The following is a 25,935-nucleotide window of genomic DNA, read 5'->3' as shown; positions in this document are numbered from 1 at the left end:
TTGTGTTTTTCCTTGCCGTGTTTTCTCTTGTATTCGTATGTCTTTAGTTGTAGTTTTAGGTCTTTCAATCTCCATGTATTTAGTCTCTTTCAATCTCCTTTGTTATCTCTTTAATAGCTATCGCAAATTTGAAAATGGTATAAATACTTTACATTGTTACCAAAAAAAAAAATTGTGACAACATAAATATACTCTTGAGGAATTCTGGAAATATGAAACGAAATGCTCCCTCGATCAAAGGCCTATGGCATCATTAAGATATCCAAATCTCAAGCTCATTAGAGTGTTTCTAGCTAGAAACCAAATTTGGTTTCTAGCAAAAGAGTAGATCAGAGACTCCGGCCTTGATTTTACAAAGTTATCCGAGGGTTTTCATTTTGAATCATAAACCGCAACAACTTGAGAATATATAAATGTTCAAATCATATAACCAAAAATCACACACATGTTTTTCATATAAAATCACATACAACAACACTTAAACAGCTAGACTGCTAGAGAATGTGAAACTATGATCAAACGAAAAGGCACAGAAAAACTGAAATTTAATGAGAAAATCATGAGGTAAGAGATAACCAAATTTCTCAGTACTAATGTCTGGAAGCTAGATCGAAAGAACTTAACGCAAAATCAAAATCAAGAGAGCTTTGTGTCCCTTAAGAGTTAAGACTTAATAACTTAATATACTCTCTTGTCTACTTAGGGTTTCGGAATTATGATGAGTTAAGAGCATCTCCAATGGTGAGACACTCATAGGGTGTCTCACCAATATAATATTAATATTTTATGTTTAATTTTAGACAAACTCACACTAAAATTCTACTTCCATTGGTGAGATATCTCTATGGATGTCTCACCAATATAGTATTAATATTTTATGTTTAATTTTAGAGAAACTCACACTAAAATTCTATTTACATTGGTAAGATATCTCTATAGATGTCTCATCAATATAATATTTATATTTTTATATTAAATTTAATTTTTCAATAATATTTTGAAACATATCAAATTATATCTTAAATGTAGTCATTCAAACTAAATAATTATATTTATTTATAGAAGTAAATAATATAATGAATATTAATAATGTTTAAAACAACAATTAATAGTACTATTAATTATAAATAATATATTAAAGAGACTATTATTTTTAAAACCACAATTAAACATAAATTGAACTTTAAACTACATATAAAACCATATTAAAGATATATAAATTAAACATAAAATTACATATAAAACCATGATAACATAAATTAAAATGCAAATAAAAACATACAAAACCAAAATAGATAATATAAGTTTTACTCTTCACTTGATGATGCGTCAAACTTTTGCCATATATGCTCAACTAAGTCGGCTTTTAGTTGTTGATGATTAAATTTTAAATACATATATCTGAAATCACAATTATATATTAATCTAAAAATTATTGCAAAATATAAATTATAATTTTTTAATTTAAATTTATAATATAATATTATTGTATTAATTAAAAAAAATTAATTTAATATTTTGTATTAAGCTTAACTAACACCAATTTAAAATAATATTATTATATAATTTAAAGTTATACATAATGGAGCTTGATATATAGATAATTTTATTTTATAATTTTTTAAAAAAGTTAAATTAAAAAATAACAAACATATAAAGTATTTAGTTAATGTTATAAACTATAGAGTATTTGATTTGTTACAAAGAAAACTAAACTAATAAAAAAGTGACAGTGGAAGAAAGAGAGAGTTTCTCATGGTGTCTCAAATGAGAAACGTTTCTATACAAAATTGACTAAAATAATATTATTTAAATGTTTTTCATTTTATTTTATTGGAAGAAATTTGGTGAAACACTAGAGATGGTCTAAGTCAATAATATAGATATGAGCTTCGCTTGTGGTTAGGTTCAAATAGCCCGGCCCATAATACGAGAGTTGATTAGCCCGTCCACCCCACTCTTTCTGCCCATGACGCGGTATGGAATATTCAGCAACAAATTAGTACTTAATCTTCGTTATCAACTCAGTGTGAGGTCGTCAATCCTTTGGTCTTGACTCTTGAGATGGGTTGGGGGAGGAAGAAGAAGCCAAAGTCCGATATAGAGCACAAGAGAGGGGCAATATTATTAGAAGATCTCATCAAATGTTGCGATGGCAAATCCAATCCCATAAAACTCTTCTCTACTGATGAAATCCGCAAAGCCACCGACAATTTCAGTGAGTCGAATTATGTTTACGAATTATCTGATTTTGACTGCAAATGGTATTCAGGTAAGAACGAGAACCACCACAAAATACTCATCAAGAAAGCTGACGATGGCTTATATAACTATCGACAGGGACATTTGTGCCGCGACATAGCAGTTTCATCGATTGTGAGCGGTCACAAAAACTTTTTGAAATTGGTTGGATGTTGTCTTGAGTCTGAAAATCCAGTAATGGTTTATCATGGTGTAAAGAGACATTACAAACTAAATTTAAGTGAACAGACGTGGAAAAGGAGAATGAAGTTAGCGGAAGATATCACTACTGCTTTAGCTTACCTCCACACTGCGTTCCCAAGGCCCTTCGTACATACGAGTATGTCTCTTGGGAATATATTTTTGGATGAAGATGGGGTCGTGAAGCTGAGTGATTTCTCTTGTTGCGTCTCGATTCCAGAAGGAGAAACATTTGTCGAGGTTGACAAAGTAGTGGGAACATATAATTACTTGGACGATAAATACATGAGAAATGGCGTAGTCTCGGAGGAAACCGATGTCTTTGCCATTGGAATGTTTATGATACTAAATATTCTAACCGGAACGGAAAGCTTTTTGGATTTTTATCTAGAAGAAAAAGAAGAAGAAAAAGAACAAGGTGAAGGTGAAGATTATGGTACTGATTATGAATTTGAGAGTAAGATGAGAAGACGTCTTCAAAATTGGCTGTCAAAATTAAAGGAAGACCGACACATGGATGAGATCGCAGATCCAAAGATGCTAGAAAAGATGGATCAAATTTCAGAACAAGAGCTTTGTCAAATGGAAGCTTTCTTGATGCTCTCACTGAGATGCATGATTTCTCTCATGGCCTTTTTAACTACTTGACTTCCATTAAATTTACTAACAAATTCAAACAATAAAAATACAAATTGACAAACACGTGGTGGCAGAGGTCAAAAGTAATCAAAACAAGAATGATGCTCAATATCTTTATTCTTGAGATGTCATGAAGCCTCTAGTTAACAAAGATGCTATCAAGTTCGCAGATTTTTTATTTCTCATTTGCTGAGTACAAAAACACCGACCTAGGATTAAAATTAAAGGTTACATAAAACCAAATGATGACAAGATGGTTCTACATGAAGATCTGTTGATTCATCGTCTCTTAGCAGCTGCAGCTACAACAACATAAGCTAATTAACAATCAGATTTGAATCTTATAACTCACTTCAAAGACGTATATCTTCCTAAACCTCGTTGATATTTCCACATAAATTCCGAATTCAGTTAATTCCGCGTGACTTATAAGTTACAACCAAATAATATATATCCACATGCAGCTGCGAAGATAGCCAAACAAATTTATAAAATGTATCCTCGTGCGATCATAAGATTTAAAGACTGCTAGGTAAAAAAATAAATTTGTGCATCGTAATTGGGCTGTGGTCTACCTTTGATTGCTTTGGGAGAAGTCAAAGTGGAATCATCTTCTCCTGGCAGCTGGTTGCATTTGTGCACCTCCTGCCTGTCCACCTGCGGGTTCTTCAGCCATGTTTGATGCTTGTGTTACAGCGTTCATCACTACGAGTCCCAGCGGTATCAAATACATCCACTGCGTATCATATGAAATTTATATCAAGACCTAAAACAAAATAAAAATCATCAAAAGATCTTTATTGTATTACTCACATATTTTGCCCAAAATGATCTCTCTGGTGGCGGTTCAACTTCTCCCTCTACATTCTCACCACCTAGAATCTCCTCAGTGAATATTGGAGTTCTGTGAAACAGTCAGGTAAGGATAAGCTAAAATTTTAGTTATTGGGCTAAGCGGTGGAAGCAAACTGTTTATTGATATAACTTGATGAACTGACAAAAAATTTCATGCTATATAGTACACATATAGAATATAGATGTGCAGGCTCATGCAAAATAAAGCCATTTGATTCAAAAAACGCAACAATTGTTCTACCTTGGCGCCTGCTCACTGCTTTTCAGGATGGTGTGCGAGTTAAACGACCATTTTGCTGGCTACAGTAAGCAAAAAAAGAGAAACATGGATTAGATAGCATAGATAATCAAAGTCAGAAGCTCTTACGAAAATGTAACCTTCTTCCATCATAATTATAAGGTTTCGGAGTTCAAGTAGACAAGAGATGTAATAGAACCCAAGGTTGGATTCTATCGGAATGTATCACTATTAGGGACACGTAGAGAGACCAGCAAATCACCTACTTTGTTTATTAGAGGAAACAGTTAGCTATAATTAATCCAAACCAAAAGACTACACTTCCATGGAAGGACGCTTACCCTCGTATATAGGGGCACAAGCAGACAGAAAGGGATTTAGAATGTGCGGAAAGTCAATTAGGGACACACAAACAAACTCACAAAACATGGAAAGTAGAACCAACACTCCTCACTCCAAACCACACCCCAAAGTCACACAATTATGTAAGGTTTATTATGTAATGTTTACAATGATCCTAAGACCATACTCTCACATGTCTTATCTTCTAATGGTATATCCTCACAAAAATTTCTGCAAATCTATCAACATATTACAGAACGCTTATAGATATTCCACTTATGCTGAAAATATCTAGGCAAAATAGAGAAAGAGGATGCAATACTGTACTCTAGAATATGACTCAAAATATATTAAATCACAGAAAATATTGGTGAATGGAAAGATAATGACTCAATTACATCATCTGCATTCATAATTTTATCAGTATACCAGAATCCAGACCGAAGGCAAGAAAGGATCAGTCCATGTCCTATTTATCTCAGTTAGAGTGTAAAATAAAAAGAGAAGCTGGGATAATAGAGTTCACTTACAAGTTTCAACTGTCGAGGATATTGACACGCCCCAGGAGAACCATAACTAACTGCCAAGATGTTGGCACCTTCCTGCAAGCGGAGACAGTATAGCAGTTAGCAAGTAAACGAACCGAGCCGAACACAGTTTTGAACTATATTCATAGTCCCAACTTTCTTTGTAATATACTCACGTAGTAGTTAAAATGCCAAGGCGCAAACTAAAATTTGAGCTCAACAAACGTATATACCAAAAAAAGGGCATTACCATGTGTATAATGAAATGCTCATCCAAGCCATCCCGTGGTAGACATCTCTGCAATCAAACAAGTATATTGTTTTATAACAGACACATAGGCTGACGGAAAAGTGGGAAAAGGCAAGAAGGGTGCCTAAACGAGTGTTGTATTTGTCAGTCTAGCCTAGAAACAAATTTGTAAGTGTTTTACAGAACGACCAACCATTTCATACCGATCCAATTATACAAACAAGCTCTCATATCTTGAAAGAGTAGAAATAAATTAGATTATTACTAGAAAGCTGTAGCCTACTAGGAGTTCAATGAGTGAAACTAAATGAACTAATCTTTCAGCCAGCCACCATGGTTACAAAGAGTCTTTTATATAGACTAAAACAAAGCCTGTAATTTACAGCTCCATACATGCGAAAGCACTAGCAAACAATCAAAGAAAAATCACAAAGAAATCAACCTAAAAGGTTGACATTGACTTACAGCTCTCACTGATGCAATCACAAACTCTCTCCCTGGTGGACTGACCACATTAGATGGAAGCCTAATCCGATAAAAGTCATCTCCTTTCAACAGATTCTACAAATACATTCCAACAAAAAAAGCATTACATCTCTCAATTCCAAGGAAATTAGAGAAACAACTGATACAACAATAACATTAGAATAATACCTTGAATGCTTCTTTCTCTTCAGCAGAAAAATCATTCCTAGAGAATCGCAGCTTCGTTAATGTCTGCATCCACACAAGATCAAATCTAGTTAATTACAATTAAATATCAGATAATTTAACAATCTTAATTAGATCAATTCACTTCAGAGCAAAGCCAATTCCAGAATTTGCAGATTAAACTTGATAAGATCGAAGTAACATGAACAGATTCGATCCAAAAACCTAACATCAATAAACCGAATCTCGATACCTTTCCGCCATGACTCCAGGTTTTGAGACGAGCGGAGAAAGTACCGGCGGGGGAGAAATCGGAATCTCCGAAAGCATGTTCGAGAGTAAATTGGACTTTGGAATCCAAATCGGTAGGATCTGAGTATCTTCTCCGGATAGTTGGAGTCTGTTGCTGCTGCTGTGGAGAAGAAGAAGATGATGTGTGAAGATCGGTGGAGCGGGGCTTTGCTCCTTCTAGACCAAATTCATCGTCGTCAACGAGGAGTTCGTCTGATTGGAAAGCGATGCATGAGGAGAAGATGAGAAAGGAAAGGAAGAAGAGAAGTGTGAGCTTCGCCATTGTTGCCGGCGATCGAGGTTTTTTGTGTTGTGTGTAGATTTAGCAGAGTAGTTGTGCGAGGGTCGCTGAGTCCGATATATCGATCGAGTTTTGGAAGTTTTTGAGTCTTTAACGAAACTGAATTAATAAATGGAAGAAGAAGAAAAAAAAAGCTTTATCCCAAATATTGTAAAAGAAAAAAAATGAGATATATTTTTTTGGTAGGAAGAAAAAAAAAAATGAAATATATTGTTGTTATTCTAAATTTTGTTTTATTGTTTTAGTATTTTGTTCGATAGATTTATTTGTTATACAATTTTGTTCTAGGCTTTCCATGATGACCATCGTCTCCGTAGTATTCGGAAGTGTTTTATGAGATTCTGTTTTTTGATTTTTATTTGTCGGGTTATGAAGTCTTAGTTAATTGGTTTCGAGAAATCATCTCCTATGATAGAAAAAAATAGATATTATCGATAGGGTGGCCATGGGCAGCAATGATAAATCGGATTCACAATTTCTTCTAAAGAAAATGTCTTCTTTGGTACTTTTTTTTTTTTTTTTTGAATGAATGTAAAACTTATTCAACCAAAAAAACGTTTTTACAATGAATGCAACCTTAATTCAAACTTGTTTTTGAACTGAATCTGAAATAAAAGAAAAGAATGTTAGCTTCTGGACTCAAACCATACACGAAGGCCATCTTCGTGTTTACGGGGATCCTGTCGCCGGATAGATGAGATTTTATTGTGTATCAATCGATCAATCATCTTGATTAACTGATCTGCAGTACTTGGTAATTCGTCATGCCTTCGTTTGTTCCGCTCTATCCAAATAGAGTGGGTAGTAGCTTGGAAAAGAAGGCGAAGAATGAAGCCAACCGTGCCTGTGATTGTGGAGTTGGATAGAAGATTCAGTACCTCTATGAAACTGGTAGTGTAGCGTTGTTGAAGAAGTCGACGTGCCAGCTCCTCCCAGATTCGCGAAGAGAAGACACAAGAAAAGAAAATGTGCTCTCGTGTCTCCATCGGAGCTTGACAAAAAACATATGACGGATTCACTCCCCTGTTCCAAGAGACCATACACTCACCCGTGGCTAGTCTGTTTTTTGCCGCAAGCCATAGCAGGAAAGAGTGTTTCGGAATAGAGTCCGGGAACCAAACACTCTTAGCCCAGCTTATTTTTGGCCCTACAGTTCGGAGTTGTTTCCAAGTTTCAGAAGTGATGAACCGTGATCTGAGCTTGTTATTTGGTCTTCTCCACAAGGATACATCCGGATCAAGGCATTGTCCCTTGCTTCGAAGTCTCTCTAGCTCCGCCTCAACTTGATTTAAAATATCTAGACGGTGATGCCTAGCTCTGTGATTTGCTAGGACTGTAGCAACCGTAACTTTAGAGGAAACTCCAAAATCAATGAAACCCCGCACTCCAAGAATATCATATAATCGACCAAGAGAGCACCAGTGATCATACCAAAAGGATGTTTGTAACCCACTTTTAACTTCCATTGAGTGAAAAACCTTGGCCTGCGATCTGTATTTGAGCAACTTCTTCCACATCCAAGAGCCCAAAGAGGTGGTTTCTTTGACAGACCAGAATGAACCGGATCGAATGAGTTCTCTTTTTATCCAATTTACCCAGAGAGAATTTGGATTTGAGACTATCCGCAAAATGAGCTTAAAACAGCTTACCTTATTCATTTCAACCACAGATTTGAGCCCCAAACCACCTTCATCTCTTGGCTTACAAACATCCCTCCACGCTACCTTGTTCTTCTTTGTGTTGAGAGACGGACCCGACCACAAAAATGCAGCACATATCTTTTCTATTTCCCTTACACAGGCTGAAGGTAATCGAAATGCAGCAATCCAGAAGTTGGTAAGACTTGCGATCACGGAACGTAGTAGTTGTAATCTTCCCGCAAAGGATAGAAACCGGTTTTTCCATGAACTAATCCGGCCTCTTATTTTTTCAAGCAATGGAAGACAATCAGATAGAGTCATCCGCTTTGTTAGCAGAGATAATCCCGAATAGCGGACTGGTAATGCACCAGAGTCGAAAGGAAATCTGGCTAGAATCTCAACTTTGTTATGAGCAGATATACCGGCTAAGAACAGAGTTGACTTCTCAAGACTTATACTTAATCCTGAGATCTTGTGAAAATCCTTGAAAACATCGAGAATTCCTTCCATAGAGGCTGCTCTACCATCCGTAAAAACCATTATGTCATCTGCAAAACATAAGTGTGTAAGCTTCATATTTTTGCATCTCGGGTGAAAACCAATTTTTTTTTCCACCACAGCCTTATCAAGGAGAGATGATAAAACATTCATACAGATCACAAATAGATATGGAGAGAGAGAGCATCCCTGTCTCAACCCCTTTTCACTCTTGAAAAAACCAGCAAGCTCTCCATTTATTTGAACAGAGAAAGAGGCCGTTGAAATACATAGAGAAATCCAGTGAATGAATTGTTCTGGTAGGTCCATTGCTGCGAGCACATTCAACAAAAAATCCCATTGTACGGAATCAAAAGCTTTCGAAATGTCTATCTTCATCGCACAACGAGAAGACACACCTTCTTTGTGATAATCTCTCACCAATTCAGTAGCAAGTAGTAAGTTTTCCATTAGAAGTCTATCCTCAATAAACGCTGACTGATTCGGAGCAATGAAATCGGGGAGAATGGTCTTTAACCGATTAGCCAATATTTTTGAGATAGTCTTATACACCACATTGCAGCAAGAAATGGGTCTATAATCTTTCATCACCCGTGCATCTATCGTCTTTGGGATAAGAGCTAGAATTGTCGCGTTTAGTCCTTTTGGCAAGAAACCAAACTTGAAGAAAGATTGTATTGCAACTGTGAAATCACTTCTAATAATTGACCAAGCTGCCTTATAGAACTCCACTGTGTAACCATCCGGTCCCGGCGATTTATTTGTAGGCATAGAAAACAAAACCTTTCTCACCTCATCCTCCGTAACATCCGCAAGAAGATGATCCCGCTTTGCCGGAGGACAGCGATAGGGAAGCAGCTCCCGAAGATCATCAACCTCAATACCTACATAGTACGACGGTTTATGTGTCAATAGTTCCGAGAAAAACCGAACCCCTTCCGCTTTTATTTCCTCCATACTCTTAAGACAAATGCCATTAGGGTCTAAAATCTCATGAATAGAGTTTTGAGCATTTCTTTCCTTTGTAGCATTATAAAATGCCTTATTGTTCTTGTCCCCCACATCTAACCAGTGCAACTTTGATTTTTGTTTCAGAAAACCCTCCTCTAAACCCGATAACCTCTCCCATCTTTCAACAGCTAAGGACTCCATGGCCATTTCTACCTTTGTCGGATTAGAGAGAGTACTCAACTGTCTTGCCTCTAATCAGCCCCGGCTCAATATATTTGAGAGCCTTAGGGCAAAAAAATTTTTTTTGGCCTATTATTATATACAAAGAGAAAATTTATTTAATTTTTAAAATTTTTGCGGAGTTTTTATAGTAAAAATTGTTATTAAAAATTTTGGGCCTTTTTATACATTTTCTTATAAATAATTAGACCTCTTAAAATATAATTCTCATATTAATAATATTTTTAAAAAATATTTGGGCCTTTTTTATATGTAAATTTTTTTATAAAAAAAAAAAGCCCGAGGCCGTCGCACCTCTGCCCTACCCATCTGAGCCGGGGCTGCCTCTAATTCCTGAAGAGCTTCTGCAGATTTATTTGATATATCTGACAATGTGTTACGACTAAGAACTCGCAGTGATGGTTTGAGTTGCTTTAGCTGTTTTGAGAGTCGAAACAACGCTGATGTAGAGTGAAACAGAGTCGGATACCCTCTCCAATATTCCTCCAATTGAATAAGAAACTCCGGCTGAGAAGCAATAACATTTGAAAACTTGAAAGGCCCTTTTGGAATCTGAATTTCTGAATCCAAGAAGATCTTACCACGGAGATGGTCCGAGCAGCCCCCGGATTCCATGACACAATAAGAGTTCGGATACTCTCTAAGCCATTCAGCATTATGTAAAACTCTGTCCAGCTTCTTACATATTAGACCATGCTCTTGTCGGTTGCACCAAGTAAAAAGGGGACCGTGAGTTCTCAAGTTTGAAAGAGAACAATATCTTACTACGTCCTGAAAGTCCCTCATCCCCGAAGAGACCATTGGATTAGTAGCAGAATTAGAATGTTCCTCAATGTCTAGTGTCTCATTAAAATCACCAAAAATAGACCAAGGCTTCCCACGAATTACAGCAAGGTCATGTTGCTGTTGGATATCACGCCACAATTCCTTTCTTTCCTCTGGAGTATTAAGAGCATAAATAAAAGAGCACCTGCAACTTAGTTTGTTTGCTCCAAAGTCACCCAAATCCTTCCCAATCTACTGAAATCATAATTAGCCTCTAGACTCCAGTCACCAACAGTTCTCTCCTTCACACCAGTAACTCTGTTTTCTTTGACTTTCGTTTCAAGTAAACATCCAAACTGAAAAGAATTTTCCCGAATCCATTTTCTAATAACACGTTGTTTCTTGGACTTATTCAGACCTCGAATATTCCAAAAGAAACCCGACATTAATGTTTAGATTTGGAATTCTTCTTTCTGAAAGTGCTCTGGACATTGCCCTTTGCTCGCTGGGAATTTTCTGATAAAAACTTGTGTGAATTTTTTGAATCACGTGGAAGCTGCACCCTCAAAGCAACCGAATCCTTATTCAATTAAGACTTTGGATGTGTTTCCAATGCTGTGTCTTTTTTTTCAATAGCCGGAGTGGATTCAGCCTTTTCAACTGTTTCTGTTTCCGGAATGATTTCACCCTCTTCTTGAGTATCCTGCAAAACATCAAACCGTGAAGGAGATATTAGACGAACCTGACCATAAACCAAGCTTTTATCTGACCCTTTAGAGTGTTGCCCCCCTGAATTGGGGACATTCTTCCATTCACCATCCTGTCCTGTTACGGATTGCTTCACGACCGGAGAAACAGGGAGTTCTGTTTCCACAACCGACAAAACCTTCGCAGTGACATTCTCTTCTCTACCTGTTTGTAGATTCACACTCTTTGGGCTTAGCCTCAATTCAAGAACATCATTTGAAGTTTCTTTTCTGTAATACTGTTTGAGACTGGTGCAACAATTATTTGCGAATCTGGTCTAGCCACTGGGGAGCGAGATACTCTCGGAGAGCCAGCTCGGCCAATATTTGCCAAACCACCATCATCCGAGTGTCCCCACTTTTTGCAAATACCACATTTTTGTGGTAGCCATGGGTATTCAAATTCAATACGTACTTCTTCTCCTCGTATTTGAAAAAAATAAGTCTTTGGAAGCTCTTTTGATAAATCAGCTTCCAAGAAGACCTTTGCTTCCTCAAAGCTTGAAACGAGCTCCGTGTCCGGATGCAGCCTCTTCGGTTCACCCACAGGGCTTGCTAAGAAACTGAGACCCGGCCACGTAAACATAGAGTGCGGAACATTTTTAATTTTTACCCACAGCGGCATGGTTTTAATCTCTGGCTGAGCATCCTCCACTATGGGAGTCCATTTTGACATCATCATTGGCTGCTCACAAACATTCCACATGCCTCTCCTTAGCGCACGCATCCTTGCAGAGACGTTACGTATCCGGAACTTGACAGTGGTGGAATTGACCTCAAATACATCAATCCGAATACTCTTGTCGCCCAAGTTCCAGATCTTATTCACTATGACATGGATCTTGGCTACATGAGGGGCAGTAGACGGGAACCGGCCGATTAGAAAATCTTCCCACAGGGGGACTGTATCATTCATAACTTCATCCGGTACAGCCACCATGGCCTTACCATCCACCATTGAAACTTTTACATCAAACTTAGCAAGGCTTGGCCTGCTACCAACGGCATTTGCATACGACTTAGGACTGGATACCTCTTTAGGCTGACTTGAAACCTCCTGTGACTGACTTGAAACCGGCATGGAGACCTCTCCGACACCCTCCACCATCTTAGGGAACCCGGCGGCTGGCCGCCTGAGCACTCCTTGCGTGAGGCAAACGAAAAAAACCTAATCGCCAAAAAAATCGCCCCTGCTGACGTGTCACCAAAATTAACTTATATTTTTCTTCTTCTTTGGTACTTGTGTCAAGTGTTTTTCTTCGAATTTTAAGTTTGTGTGCTTCCTTAGTTTTTTTTTTCGATTACTTTCGATTTCGGCTTTAAAATTTCTTGTTTGTAGTGTGTTTATGTTTCCTTACATAGATCTTAGTCTTTGAAAAAAATTCATGTTTTCTTCCGTCTTAGTTTCTGAGAACTTTTCTTTCGTCCGACAAGTTACAAAGGTCTAAATTTTTTTTGTGTGTTTACTTCTCGACAATATATATATATATATATATATATATATATATATATATAGGGGTGAGCACACAACTACAAGATCTCACCCAAAACAACCCGATAACAATACTTTCTTAACAAAAAAATCTAATCCCAATATACATATTTATCTAGAGGAATATATGTAAACCGGCTCCGAGTATCAAGGAGTAAGATCCTATACTAATATTTGGGAAGTTCATCCTAAGGCTCATAACTTAGATTTTGTAAAAAATTACAATATATGCCATTAGAGATATCTAATTATAAACATTTTTTTCCATTTCACTAATATATATTTAACGGGTCAACGGGCGGGTTTAAATAATTAACGGGTTTAAAGATATCAAAAGATTTTTTTATATAATTTCAATAATTAATATAGTTTAATCTAATTCAATATAATTCAAGAATGTCTTATTCTAATCAATTCGACAATTTAACACAATGATGTTCAATAATCAATTCGAGAGTCATAATTTAACACAATTCGACAATTTAAAAATTTAACACATTGAAAATGTTACTCAAAATGTTATATACTAATCCATCATTCAAACATGTTATAAAGTGAATTATAAAAATGTTATTGAAATTGTAAACATAAAATGATATATCATTGAAAACATTTTATATCAAGCCAATTTATTATAAAAAAAAATTATTATAAAAAAATTTATATAAAAAAATGCTATTCGAAAATTATATATCATTTTACAAGATGAGATTGAAAATGTTAGTAAGATTCGTAATCTTTGATGAAGCTAAACAATATAACTCGAATCCTATATAAACAAAAAATAATTTAAGTTACCTAAATCTTTGTTTCTAAGTAAGATTCGTAATCTTTGATGAAGCTAAACCATATAACTGGAATCCTAAAAATATATTTCAGTTTCCTAAAAATTTTTGAAATTATTGTCAAATCTGTTTGTTATATATGTTATAATTCTATATTCCTCTTTGCTACCTTAGAATATACCTTTTACTAAGTATTATCTAACTAATATCTTCCCAAATCTTCAAAGATTTTAATCGACTATCTACAACTATAAATAACCCTCTTCGTTTTACCATTATACTCACCAAAATCGGCTCTTTCTCTTTTCTTTTAACCTGCAAAAAACAAAAAAAACACAACAATGGCTCAGCTTACTCGATACACACCAGTCAACAACTTGAAGCCTTTAAAAACGGCTTGGAGAATTCAAGTTAGAATACTTCATTCCTGGATTCATTTCACAAAAGGTTCTGGCATGTCGTTAGAAATGATTCTAGCTGATAAGGATGTAAGTGCTATTCAAACATTTTTCATTTATCATTGTAATATATATGAGTTACGTTATAACTCATCTTATTTCTTTTACAGGGTAACAAAATTCAAGCAGGCATCAAAAAGGAACACATCAGCAAATTCCAGCGTTATGTGAAGAATGGAGATTGGAAGATAATTGAGGAATTCTCGGTTAATAAGGCAACAGGAACATATCGATCAACAACTCATTCCTACAGAATCAATTTCCACTACGCTACTGTCTTTTCTCCCTCACCATCCATTTCTAATGAGGTTTGGCTTGACTTAGTTGATTTTACAACTATTCTGTCTGGTAACTTGGATCAAAATAAGTTGGTAGGTGAGTATTTTTTATAATTATTTATTTTGTATTTAAATATTACGTTAATCATTGGGATATATATTTACATCTATGATTCTGTTTTAGATGTTCTGGGTCAATTGGTTAACGTTGGAGAAGCTCAAATAATTGATGTCCATGGTAAACCTACCAAGAAGATTGATTTTCAGCTAAGAGACACTGAGTAAGCATTTTTGTTTTTTTTTTTACATAATTTTATTAAACCTTTTCTTCTGATTTATTATCTTGGTTTTTTAATTCTATAATTTTTCTTTGGTTAGTGATAACCGTCTACCATGTTCACTATGGGGAAAGTTTGCTGACCAAATTAGCAAAGTTGCGCAAGAGTCTCTTGGTTCTGTCGTTATTTGTTTGATAAGGTGGGCCAAGTTAGGAGAATACAAAGGTATGTAATGTTATTATTGGTGAATAACATGACCCTATATAAAACCACACCATCATATATTTATCGTTGTTTGCCATTATGACTTGCAGAGATTAGGAGTATTTCTAATGCTTTTGATGCTTCGGATGTTTTAGTCAACCCAATTTTGCCGGTTGTTGATGACTTTAGGAGAATGTGAGTAATCTACAAACTTTTACATACTTTTGTTTTTGTAATAGATTAAAATTTTGCTTTTAATCTTTAATTTGTTGTGGTTCAGGCTTCCATCTGATGGACTTGCCTTGACTATCATGGGACCTAAGCCTAGATTCGAGCCTCTAAAGGTGCGTGAACAGAGGTCCCTAGGGTTACCTCTCAAGACTATTGCCGAGCTTAAGGCCTCTTATGAGGTATTTGCTACAGCTTTAATATAGGCAATATTCTAACTGTATTTGGGAATTATATTAAATCTTCACTCACCCTACATTATTTTTCTAGATTGAGAAGGTTAAGATCTTCTGCACCATTTTGCAAATTGACTTGGACTACTCCTGGTATTACTATGCACACATCAAATGTAACAAAAAAGTCTTCCAAACTAAGAAACTTCTTAGCGATGGTGCCAAGAAGATATTGAACAGATGTGAGAAATGTAATGCAGAAGTTTCTGCAGTTGAAGCAAGGTCATTGCTTTAAACCTACCTTAAATTACAGATTTGTCTTCGTGATTAATAAGATATGTTCTCACAATTTTTATATCTGTCTTAGGTACTGGCTCCACCTAGACGTTATGGACAACACGGGGGAGACCAAGCTTATGTTGTTTGATAGTTTTGTTGAGAAAATAATCGGAACTCCTGCTTATGAACTCTTGGAGGGCACTGATGAAGCGGTAATATGTAATCATATGAATTTAGCTCCATTCTTTTCTTGCTAGATTATAATCTTATACCTATACTTTATACAGGAACTTGATGATCCTCTTCCACCTCCTGATGTAGTTAAAAACATCATTGGAAAGACTTATCAATTTGTGGTAAGTGTTGAGCAAGAAAACATCTCAAGAGGAAATGATGAATACAAAGTGACTGAGGTTTTAACAAGTCAGAACCTCAATCAAGCTGACCCTAAAGATGAATGTAATTATTCTTTGGATCTTTCATCCATGAGTTCCAGTGACCAGGTAATACATTTTCCTAATTTGAGTGTGTTTTATATTATGTGGTAATGTTTATTGTGAGTTACTCGCCTAATTAAAAACGAAATATGTTTTAGGTTTTGATGCTGACTAATAATTCTGATAAGGAGGGCACTTCCAATGATGTTTTTTCTACCCCATCTTCAAAGAGAAAAGAAGATTTCTCGGATGGATCTGATCAAAACTCCACAAGCAAGAAACAATGCATGGAAAAACAATCCGATGTTAAAGTTGATGGTGTCATTGATGTAGAAAATCCGAAGGAACATGATCTTCCTAAGTTCATAAACAAACTTGATGAGGCAGGTGAACAAGTCATCACCAAAGCAAGTGAAGAAGAACAGAAAAAGGTTCTTTTGAAGAAGATTAAGGTTGAGAAGATCGAAGGTCAGAATGGAGCAAAGTGAGGGAGCCAAGACTCAACAATTTAGAATAAAGTTCATCTGATGAATTTAGGTTTTATTTTATGTTAGTTATCTTTTCAAACATTGTTTCCCCTTGCTTTCATTTCTATCTAAGCTTTCAAAAATAAGTACCTTCATTGAGTAAATTTAAGATCTAATAGCTTTTGAACCAAGCCATATTCATATGCTGTCTCCGGTATATCTAACAAGAGAGAAATCTTATTGATTCTACTTTATAAACTATCCATAATCCTAAAACCATTATAACTGAAAATAAAGTATAGCATGATTACTTTAACGGGACTTACTTATTTTAATGGCTTTTTCCAGACTGATCTTTATCCAATTTGTTGTAACTGCTTTAGCATAATCCTGTAAATAAATCAACAAACAGTTAATTAAAATACAATATCAGTTGAATTAGTTGTATGGTAGTTTAGATCCTTCATAAATTTGTAAATATAATTTTGTAATCTTAATAACAATAAAATATCTAAATAATATCCAAAATCTATAACAAGTTCTACAACAGTTTGCTGATAATTTATATTGAATCCGAATTCAATATTGAGTATCTTGAAGACCTAAATTTATGGAAACTTTGATTATATGCAATCATTTGTATATTGGGTTATTCTGTTGTATTATCATGATAATCATTCTTAATCATTATCTACCTCATATTTAAATAATAATAAATGAGATATATCAAACAAACACATCCAAACGATTCATATTCCCATATCTAATTCTAAATATATTCTTTGAATCTATTCAGTCATATTCGTCTATATATACCTATTTTCTTCTCATATCATCACAGAAACCATTGACTCCTCTGCATTCAATGCAAAGAAACAAACGTGTATATCCCATGGAGTTAGTTCGCAGTGTGTCTGATTTGCATGTAAACTCGACAAAATGGAGGATTTATGTTAAGATTATGTGTATGTGGGAACATGATTTGGGTTCTGCTGGATCTGAAACACTCATGATCTTGGCAGATGAAAAGGTATCAAGCTGTTGCTTCACTTTCTGTTTAGTTTTATCTTGCAATAAAACTATTTTTATGTTTCTCATACAAGTATTTTAAATGTTTTGGTTCTATAGGGTAGAAGAATCGATGCAAGGATTCCATCTGGGACATATCTTTGGAATTTTCGACCAGTACTGAAAGAAGGATTCTGGTTTCATCTCTCTGATTTCCAGGTTATCCAACCAGAGAATAGAATCAGATATTCACCATCTCTATTTGAAATCAGGTTTATCTGGGAAACAGGAATGTGGCCTGTGAAACAGAGATCATGGAGTAACTTCTTTGAGTTTGTTTTCCCTATTGAAGTCCAATATGCTATGGAATCGAATAAAGAAATTGTGACTGGTAGAGATTTCTTGAAATTTTTTTTTATGTGGAATCCATATATTTTTGATTACTGATTATATTTCGTTTATATTTCCATTTTTTGAGTTTAGATGCTATTGGTGTGATTGTTGCTGTCAATACTACTCGAAGATTTCCTTATGTTTGCCCTCGAGGAGGTTCAGACAATGAGTCAAGATTTGTGGCTTTTAAGATAAAGGACAATATGTAAGTTTTTCTCTTAATATGTTTTATTATATATGTAAGATCAAAGATGTTTTATGATATCTTAAAACATATAAACATAATGCTATTCATGAAATATTATTTAGGGGTGGAATAATTGAGTGCATTGCTGTTGGTATGTGTTGTGATTTCTTTATGACCAACTGGTCTGCTAAGGTCGACTTGGTTACTTATAATTATGAACCAATCGTGGCTGTTCTTCGCAACTGGAGAATTACAGAGTTTGATGGTTAGTTCTAAAAAATCTTTGTTTCCTTTTGTTAATTAGACTATCTTATGTGTTTGAAATAGTTAATATTTCTAAATTATATATTTTACAATGGTTCTATAGGAAGAAATGTCTTGATGAGTGAATTTGGTTGTTCCCGTTTGTACCTTGATCCAACTTTTCATGACTTGGATATTCCACAATACGTGTAAGTGTCATTTTTACCAATTATACAATTGACTATTAATGTTACAAGGAGACACACTAATTTGGTCTATGTTATTTCACAGTCGTAGCTTCACTGATGAAGATGAACATGAAGATGATGATGACTAAGAGAATCTGATGATGATGGAAGTTCCCTTGATGTTTTATTTTCATTGGTTTTATCTATTTAGGTTGTTATGATTCAAATTTCGGCTTGATAATTTTTTTATTTATGTTTCAAACAATGTTATCCTACATTTGCTATCAAGTTAATCTCATGAATTGCTCTATAACATTTTAATTTCATAACTCTTTATAATCTCCTTAACTCTTTATATTCCATTGGTTTGATGTTTTCTAAATTATTATCATAAGAGCTACTAAACGACAAAGTATATAGATTTCTTTTGATTTAACAGTTCACTCAAAATCTTCTCAAAACTAATCAAAAGCCTTTTGGAAAAATGTAGGTTCCCCAATATATAAAATATATTATTAGCTACTATCGAAATGATTTGTATTCATCTATACATATAATATAAATACTTCGTTGGGAAGTAAAACTAATAAAATCCTATACTGTAAAACAACAGTCATCATTCAAAACCGGATTTTTGGCTTTTGATATACCCAATGTCTATCATTTCTAGCTGACGTAAAACGTAAACAAAACACTTGAGTAGTTTTTTGAAAGGAATGTTATACTTATTAGTATTTGTTTAAATTATCAGAATCCAGACTATCAAAATTTTTAACCAACTTATATTTATTTTGTTTGCTTTCTAATTCTCTTCTCTTCCATTAACAAGACAACCGTGAAGTAAAACTAAACCTAAATGTCAAACTCTTCCTATCCCATGGATTTTGTTTCTGATTTGAACAACGAGAGAATGAACTGGAAGGTTCATTTAAAGATCTTGAGTATTTGGAATCTTCATTCCACACCAAATTCGAGTATGGTTACCAGCATGATTTTGGTTGATGAGAAGGTATGTGTTACCTATGAGTTATAGTTTATTTTTAGTTTTATTTGTTTTATCACAGACTTAGTTGTGGACATCTTACAATATCACAACTCTTATAAAATCTCTTATGTAGGCAAACAAAATCGATGCTATAATCCCAAATGGTCTCTACAGACACAATTTCAAAAAGAATCTCAAAGAAGGTGAATGGTACTTCATGTCTGATTTCAACGTTGTTCCCCAAAATCCCATTTCTAGATACTCTTGGCACCCTTTCATGATTCAATGTAAGTGGGAAACAAAAATGGTTCACATAACTCCTAGATCAATCAACAATTACATGGATTTCATTGATTATGATGAAATCAAATATGCTGGAACACAAGAAAAGGAGTATGTAACTGGTAAGTTCTATATACATAATTTAGATATATTGTCAAGAGTCATTAATCTGAATATATTTGTTTTCCTGTGTAGATGCTATTGGTTTGATAACAAGTGTGTCTCCCATTCGAACAGTGCCTTTTGTCTGTGGTATAGGACAAACTGATTATGAAGCAAGACATGTGATGTTCAAGATTAAGGACAATGAGTAAGTTTAGCTTCTCTTTTTATTATGTTTTCTGTTACATTAGAATTTTAGGAAGCTAGATTGTATTAACATGAATAATCTCTATGTTCTTTATATTTTTAGTGGCAAAAAGATGATATGTGTTGCAGTTGGAGAATCTTGTGAGATGTTTGTTAACAAATTGTCTACACGTTTAAGTTCTCTTAGCTACAACAATGATCCTATCGTGGCTGTTATGCGATTCTGGAGGATCTCAGAAATAAAAGGTCCTTAACTATATTGAATTACATTATTTCTATTAATTTGATCAAAAACTATATATGCATATTTATTTAATCTAAAACTCTCTTTGTTAATTCCTCTATAGGGTCACCTTGCTTAATGAGTGTAGCTGGCTGTTCAAGGGTTTTTATTGATGAACAATTTCCAGATTTCGATAACTACAGATACATGTAATTTCATACTTTATGGTTTTCTTATATTTTAATTAATATGAGATTAAGATAACTAATATTTCCTCTTTGCTTTTTATAATTTAGTCGATCATTTGCAATCGCCGAGGCAAATGATGATCAGATGGAGGAAGTGGATTCTAACTAAGACAAAGCTAGGAAGATAAAATTGAATCATCTGTTTTATCCGTTTGTACTTTGATATATTCCTGTTATCTCTTTTTGTTTTTTGTTATTTGACTCTCTTTTAATTTTAAGATTTGCAGAGACTTTTAATTATGTTTAAATGTACTTTGCCAAAAATCATTTGCATTGTTATGAACTTATATCATTCGTGAATATGATGGACCTTTAATGTCAGTACGTTACAACTTAAATAAGTTACTGAATAGTTTTTTTTTTGTTAACCAAATAATCTTTCTCTTATAATCTGTTATGAACTATATTGGAAATGAAAATACTAAAAAAACTGTTTTCCAATGCAAAGATTTTAAAAAGTTGAAGCATTGTGATTCTATATATTCTATATTGAATGTATTATTTGTTTCGTAAACCCCCCCTCTCACCCTCTCCCCCTCTCCCCCCATTCTTACAAGTTTTAAGCTTATTTGATATTGTATTTTAAGCTTATATTAAGTTTCTGAGATGTCATAGAAAACATTAATTTTGAAAACCAAAAAAGCTGTTAACTTTTGCCAATACATCAATCATATGCAATGGTCAAGTTTTGCAAATTGGTTGTCACATATAATGTTTTGTTTTCTCTACTTTAGTAATATATAAAAATCATTTTTTTGGCTTTTCTAAATTGTTGCTATTGGTCATGCAATAGGTTTGGCCTTTTCAAGATGTGTATAAATATATATATTGATTTCTACATATATCACATTCAAGTTCTCCCAAGAGTTTCCACAAACAAAAAAATTTCTAGCTTTCATCCTTTTCAGCCGATTACTCTAATCTTTTTCAAATGAAAATTTTTTTAACTGATTTAACTCTTGAGAAGAAGGCATGGTTTGTCGTTGTTAAGATCTTGAGCATTTGGAATCATCCTCCCAAGCATCCTAATGATCACACTACCATGATTTTGGTAGATGAAAAGGTATATGTTATTTTCTCCTTTTTATATCATTTTTTATATAGATTTATTATAGATAATGAGGGAGACAAATCTTTTTAACGTTTTATATTTCAGGGTACCAGAATTGATGCTGTTGCTCCTCCAGATTCATACAAGAGGGATTTTCCTAGAAATCTCAAAGAAGGAAAGTGGTACTTTCTTTTGGATTTTGATGTGATCCCACCTTCATCCCATGAAAAGAACTCTAATCATCCTTACCAACTTTCTTTTAATAAGAAGACAACTATGGCTTACTACAAAAAGAAATACACTTCCGAATTCCTGCAGTGTCTTGATTTTCCAAGGATCAATAATCCATCAGAAGAAGAGAAGCAATTCGTTGTTGGTAAGATTCTGGATTAGAGTTTCAAATTTTTTTTATTATTTTTTATTTACTCTTATATCCTAATTTTTGACTTATTCCCATATTTAGATGTTGTTGGAGTGGTTAGGAGTGTCTCTCCTATTGGAAGACTACTTGAAAGAGGGAGTGATTTGGATTCAAGCTATGTTACTTTTACATTAAAGGACCTTGCGTAAGTTTTATTGGAAAATCAATATAGTCTACGTCTATATGAGTTGTATTAGTTAACAGATTTTCAAAAGTGTCATTATATTTTTATTATGTATCATTACATGTAGTGGCCATTCCATTAATTGTGTTGCAACCGGAAGTTTCTGTGAAGAATTTGTTAGGAAGTATTCTAACAGAATAAGTGATGTGAATTATCACAATCAACCAATCATGGTTGTTCTGCGTTTTTGGAGGATATCAGAGTTTGGAGGTGATGTTCTCCAAACTAATTTTATGATTCCTAATCCATATTTGACTGTATTATGGATTACTGTATCCATATATAGCCAACAAATTTCAGTACATACTAATTATGGTATTTTTGTGTGTTTTTAGGTAAACCTTGCTTGATTACGAAAGGAGGTTGTCCAAGAATTTTCATTGATGAAAATTTCTCTGATATTAACAGAGACTGCTACATGTATTTCCACAGTCTATATGAAATTTAAATTGGTTTATTTATACATAAGTTTTATATTCTTATGTTAGTTATATTTATTCTCGCAGCTGCTTTTTCACTGCTGGAAATACAGAAACAACATCCTCAGATAATGACAATGTTTCTGATGAAGACGGTGATTCTAACTAAGATTTGCAGCTGTGTGGATGGCATCAAGAAAATTCCTCCTATGTTATATTCTATCTTGGACTTCCTTTAATGCTTTGTTTGTTAACTTTTTTTAATCAATGTGCTATTTCCCTATTTGTAAAATTAGACTCTTATGTTCAGTTGTTTTAAATTTTGCTTATCTGTGTTTTACTTTTATTGTGCTTAATTCGTAAGCTTTCTGTGAAAAAGCTTTGCTTAAATAGAGTATTAGCACAATATATGGAATATCTTTTTTTCATGTTAACTATGTTTATAAATTTCAGAGTACATTAAAGAATTTTTTATATTGAGCAAAATTTACTATAATCTGATCCTTCTGAGTGACACTAACCTCAATAATAAAGGTTGATGATCTGAGATCCTTGCTCCCTATTGTTTGGTATTCTTATAATCCAATATCCTGTGTATCACAAAAGTATAGATTTAGTTAGTAACAGATAAGATAGAATATTAACTTACTCAAACAACTTAATTTAGTAAGAGATATGGAATATCTTGAGATATCTAATATTATATACTTCTCCTATCGTCGATTATAAGGATTGTTGGTTGAGAGTTATTCCTCCAGCTCAAATGCAAAAACACTTAAACATCAAAAATTTTTGGACTTTTGAAGGAATGTCATAGGAAATACGCTACAGAGTATTTGGAAAGCCATTACATCCCAAGGTATTCATATTTTGATAGCCTATCATAGAGCTACTTAAATTTATTATCCTCTCTATAATTTTAGTATATCTAATTGGTTTGCAAACTATTGATGTTTTATAGCAAAACCTTTTATGTTCAACAGGAAACCAAGTCATAATGGAAAAAAACGATAATACACATGGTCTAAGTTCTTCTGAAGTCACTCCAACTCCTAAAAGAAAAAGAACAACATCTAATGTACTTGGTGAAAATTACGTTCCACCTTCAGCAGAAAGCCATACCAAAACTGCTGTTGCAATAAACTCTGTATTTAGAAGAGTTTTAACAGATATATCTAACTCACCACGCAATAGCTCTGGACTATCAGCATCTGACCAAATAACTTTTTCATGTTCCACTGCAAGAGGCCAGGAAAATGTTTCAAACAATCCATATCAAGCTCCTTCTTCTAAAAAAGCAAGAAATCTCTCCCCTATTCCATGTAAGTCATATTCTTCATTGTTGTTTGACAGTCTAAAGATATTATATGTAATATTTTAATGATTCAAATTAAGCTAACAGGATAAATCTTATTCAAAGTGTCAGGAAGTCTATTCAATAAATCTCAGCTAACCTCAACAATAATCGATGATTCCTCATATCTTGCTGAATCTTCTTATTCGCAAAATGATGATATTTCCGGAGCTTCTGCGGCAGATCACAGAAACAAAGGTAAATTTTCATGTTAGAATGCATTTTTTTTGAATAATGGATCCAGATTTCATATATAACAAATCCATGTTGCTATTTGTTCATACTAACTATCCATATTTTATCGTCTAATTTGTATCAGATAATCCTTCAGGATCCGTGTTAACATTACAAAAGGATTCTGTTACTGATGATTTCCTTGATTCTCATCATGATTTTATTGAGGATAATGATCTCAATACAGATACAGATGAAGATGATCATTTCTCAGATTATCAAGACTCCACAAAAGGTCAGAGAAATTTTTAAAATATCATACTCAAGCAGATATTCTTATTTCTAATGTCCAAATAATAACAGGAGAATATGAAGACAACTACCAAGAAGATTTGTATTGCAGCAGTCAAGAAGAATTATCTACGGATTCTTCATCAGATGAAGATGACTATGCTAAAGAATGTGCTTATAACCCGAAAGAAGCAATTCATCGAGCTAAAGAACGTTTTGACATACTTACTATGTTAGAAAATGCTTTTGGTAAACCTAAGGAAACCCCTGTCATTCCACCTAAGCAAAAAAATGGTATTATTCCAATTTTTGTAATATATTGTTGAATAACAAATAGAATTGTTATAGTAAGATCTAACTATATTTGATTATTTTTTATTCAGCTTATGTTGATGAAGGTGATCCAATCTTTAGTTGTAGCGAGTGTGGTGCTATTTTTTGGTATGGGGAACGCCTAAACAAGAGGAGCAAAACAAAAAATCCAAAGTTCTCAGGGTGTTGTATGCAAGGACAGATAGTCTTACCTTTCCTAAAGGAATCGCCTGAATTGTTGTGGTATTTGCTAACCAGTAATGATGAAATCGCTAGACATTTTAGGGAAAACATCAGAGCTTACAATATGATTTTCTCATTTACTTCTATCGGTGGGAAAGTGGATCATTGTGTTCCTAAAGGTCGTGGGCCTCAGATGTTTGCAATACAAGGTGAAAATTACCATCTCATGGGTGATATGAAGCCAAAACCAGGAAACAAAGCAAAGTTTCAACAGCTGTATATTGTTGATACTGAAAATGAGATTGACAATAGATATAACATTATGAGGTATCTTCTCTGTTAATCTCTTTTTATTAGAAACATAATATTGAGTTTTTCTATAATCTAATAAGTTTATATATTTTTCAGTAAAGAGGGTGAATCTGCCACGGGCCAGAAAAAGAAAAATTTGAACAAAGACATCATTGAAAGTATCATCAAGCTTTTAGATGATATAAACCCTCATGTTGAAGCGTTTAGATCAGCAAGAGACAGATTCAATACAGATTCAGAAGACACTTTTCACATGAGAATTATTGCCAAGAGAAATGATGATGGAAGGACATACAATCTGCCAACAGCATCTGAAGTTGCAGCATTAATTCCAGGAGATTTTCATGAAAATATGGATAAACGTGATATCGTTTTACAGAAGAAAAGTTCAGGGAAGTTAAAAAGAATAAGTGAACTGCATGTTTCCTATCTAGCACTACAATATCCTCTATTATTTCCACACGGGGAAGATGGTTTTAGAGTTGGTATACTGAAAGCTAAGACCAACAGCAAAGGGAATGCTCAAAAGGAACAGAAAGAAGTAAGTATGAGGCAGTGGTTTGCTTATCGTCTTCAAGAAAGGAAACAGGAGAAACATGTTTTGTTTCGCTCTAAGCGCTTGCTTCAGCAGTTCATTGTTGACGCTTACACTATGATTGAGTCAAACAGGCTGAGATATATTAGGAAGAATCAAGCCAATTTTCGGAGCTCTA

The 25,935-nt window shown here is 34.1% G+C and overlaps 3 protein-coding genes and 1 long non-coding RNA gene across 7 annotated transcripts; 2 read left to right on the top strand and 2 right to left on the bottom strand.

The window, feature by feature from the left end:
- The first annotated feature begins 1,942 nt into the window (after positions 1-1,942).
- On the top strand, positions 1,943-3,174 carry LOC110230934 (probable inactive receptor-like protein kinase At1g65250). 2 transcript variants are annotated; one of them, XM_021035270.1, is made up of 2 exons: positions 2,130-2,218; positions 2,341-3,174. In XM_021035270.1, exons 1-2 carry the CDS (start codon positions 2,189-2,191, stop codon positions 3,088-3,090), a joined length of 780 nt encoding a protein of 259 aa, XP_020890929.1. In that variant the 5' UTR covers positions 2,130-2,188; the 3' UTR covers positions 3,091-3,174. The 2 variants fall into 2 exon arrangements, with proteins under 2 accessions (XP_020890928.1, XP_020890929.1); XM_021035269.1 differs by having other exon boundaries at positions 1,943-3,174.
- Positions 3,175-3,180: 6 nt separating this feature from the next.
- On the bottom strand, positions 3,181-6,657 carry LOC9324395 (ER membrane protein complex subunit 10). 3 transcript variants are annotated; one of them, XM_021035282.1, is made up of 9 exons: positions 6,198-6,657; positions 5,948-6,010; positions 5,759-5,854; positions 5,294-5,341; positions 5,047-5,118; positions 4,178-4,236; positions 3,895-3,985; positions 3,657-3,817; positions 3,181-3,398 (listed from the first exon to the last, which is right to left on the bottom strand). In XM_021035282.1, exons 1-8 carry the CDS (start codon positions 6,516-6,518, stop codon positions 3,689-3,691), a joined length of 879 nt encoding a protein of 292 aa, XP_020890941.1. In that variant the 5' UTR covers positions 6,519-6,657; the 3' UTR covers positions 3,181-3,398; positions 3,657-3,688. The 3 variants fall into 3 exon arrangements, with proteins under 3 accessions (XP_020890941.1, XP_020890939.1, XP_020890940.1); XM_021035280.1 differs by having other exon boundaries at positions 3,181-3,383; XM_021035281.1 differs by having other exon boundaries at positions 3,181-3,377.
- A 7,337-nt stretch (positions 6,658-13,994) lies between these two features.
- Positions 13,995-16,497, top strand: LOC9324394 (replication protein A 70 kDa DNA-binding subunit B). The gene is made up of 10 exons (XM_021035251.1): positions 13,995-14,141; positions 14,222-14,486; positions 14,574-14,670; positions 14,768-14,892; positions 14,982-15,066; positions 15,152-15,281; positions 15,370-15,554; positions 15,640-15,760; positions 15,839-16,054; positions 16,147-16,497. The coding sequence occupies exons 1-10, from the start codon at positions 13,995-13,997 to the stop codon at positions 16,474-16,476; spliced, it is 1,701 nt and encodes a 566-aa protein (XP_020890910.1). The 3' UTR covers positions 16,477-16,497.
- Positions 16,498-16,792: 295 nt separating this feature from the next.
- Positions 16,793-23,897, bottom strand: LOC110230962. The gene is made up of 3 exons (XR_002334056.1): positions 23,781-23,897; positions 23,118-23,186; positions 16,793-16,845 (listed from the first exon to the last, which is right to left on the bottom strand). It is a non-coding gene; the product is annotated as an uncharacterized LOC110230962 (long non-coding RNA).
- Between the last annotated feature and the right edge of the window lie 2,038 nt (positions 23,898-25,935).

Source organism: Arabidopsis lyrata, assembly GCF_000004255.2.
Source record: "Arabidopsis lyrata subsp. lyrata unplaced genomic scaffold ARALYscaffold_2, whole genome shotgun sequence".
Classification (NCBI taxonomy): Eukaryota; Viridiplantae; Streptophyta; class Magnoliopsida; order Brassicales; family Brassicaceae; genus Arabidopsis; species Arabidopsis lyrata.
This window is presented reverse-complemented; position numbering and strand designations above follow the sequence as displayed.

Excerpts from the sequence above, each read along its gene's own strand:
- LOC110230934 (XM_021035269.1), top strand. The coding sequence starts at position 2,065 with ATGGGTTGGGGGAGGAAGAAGAAGCCAAAGTCCGATATAGAGCACAAG.
- LOC9324395 (XM_021035282.1), bottom strand. The coding sequence starts at position 6,518 with ATGGCGAAGCTCACACTTCTCTTCTTCCTTTCCTTTCTCATCTTCTCC. Across the intron at positions 5,855-5,947 it reads AAGAGAAAGAAGCATTCAAG|AATCTGTTGAAAGGAGATGA; the intron begins GTATTATTCTAA and ends ATGTATTTGTAG. Across the intron at positions 5,119-5,293 it reads AGCATTTCATTATACACATG|GAAGGTGCCAACATCTTGGC; the intron begins GTAATGCCCTTT and ends CTCCGCTTGCAG.
- LOC9324394 (XM_021035251.1), top strand. The coding sequence starts at position 13,995 with ATGGCTCAGCTTACTCGATACACACCAGTCAACAACTTGAAGCCTTTA. Across the intron at positions 14,893-14,981 it reads CAAGTTAGGAGAATACAAAG|AGATTAGGAGTATTTCTAAT; the intron begins GTATGTAATGTT and ends TATGACTTGCAG. Across the intron at positions 15,555-15,639 it reads GTTTCTGCAGTTGAAGCAAG|GTACTGGCTCCACCTAGACG; the intron begins GTCATTGCTTTA and ends TATCTGTCTTAG.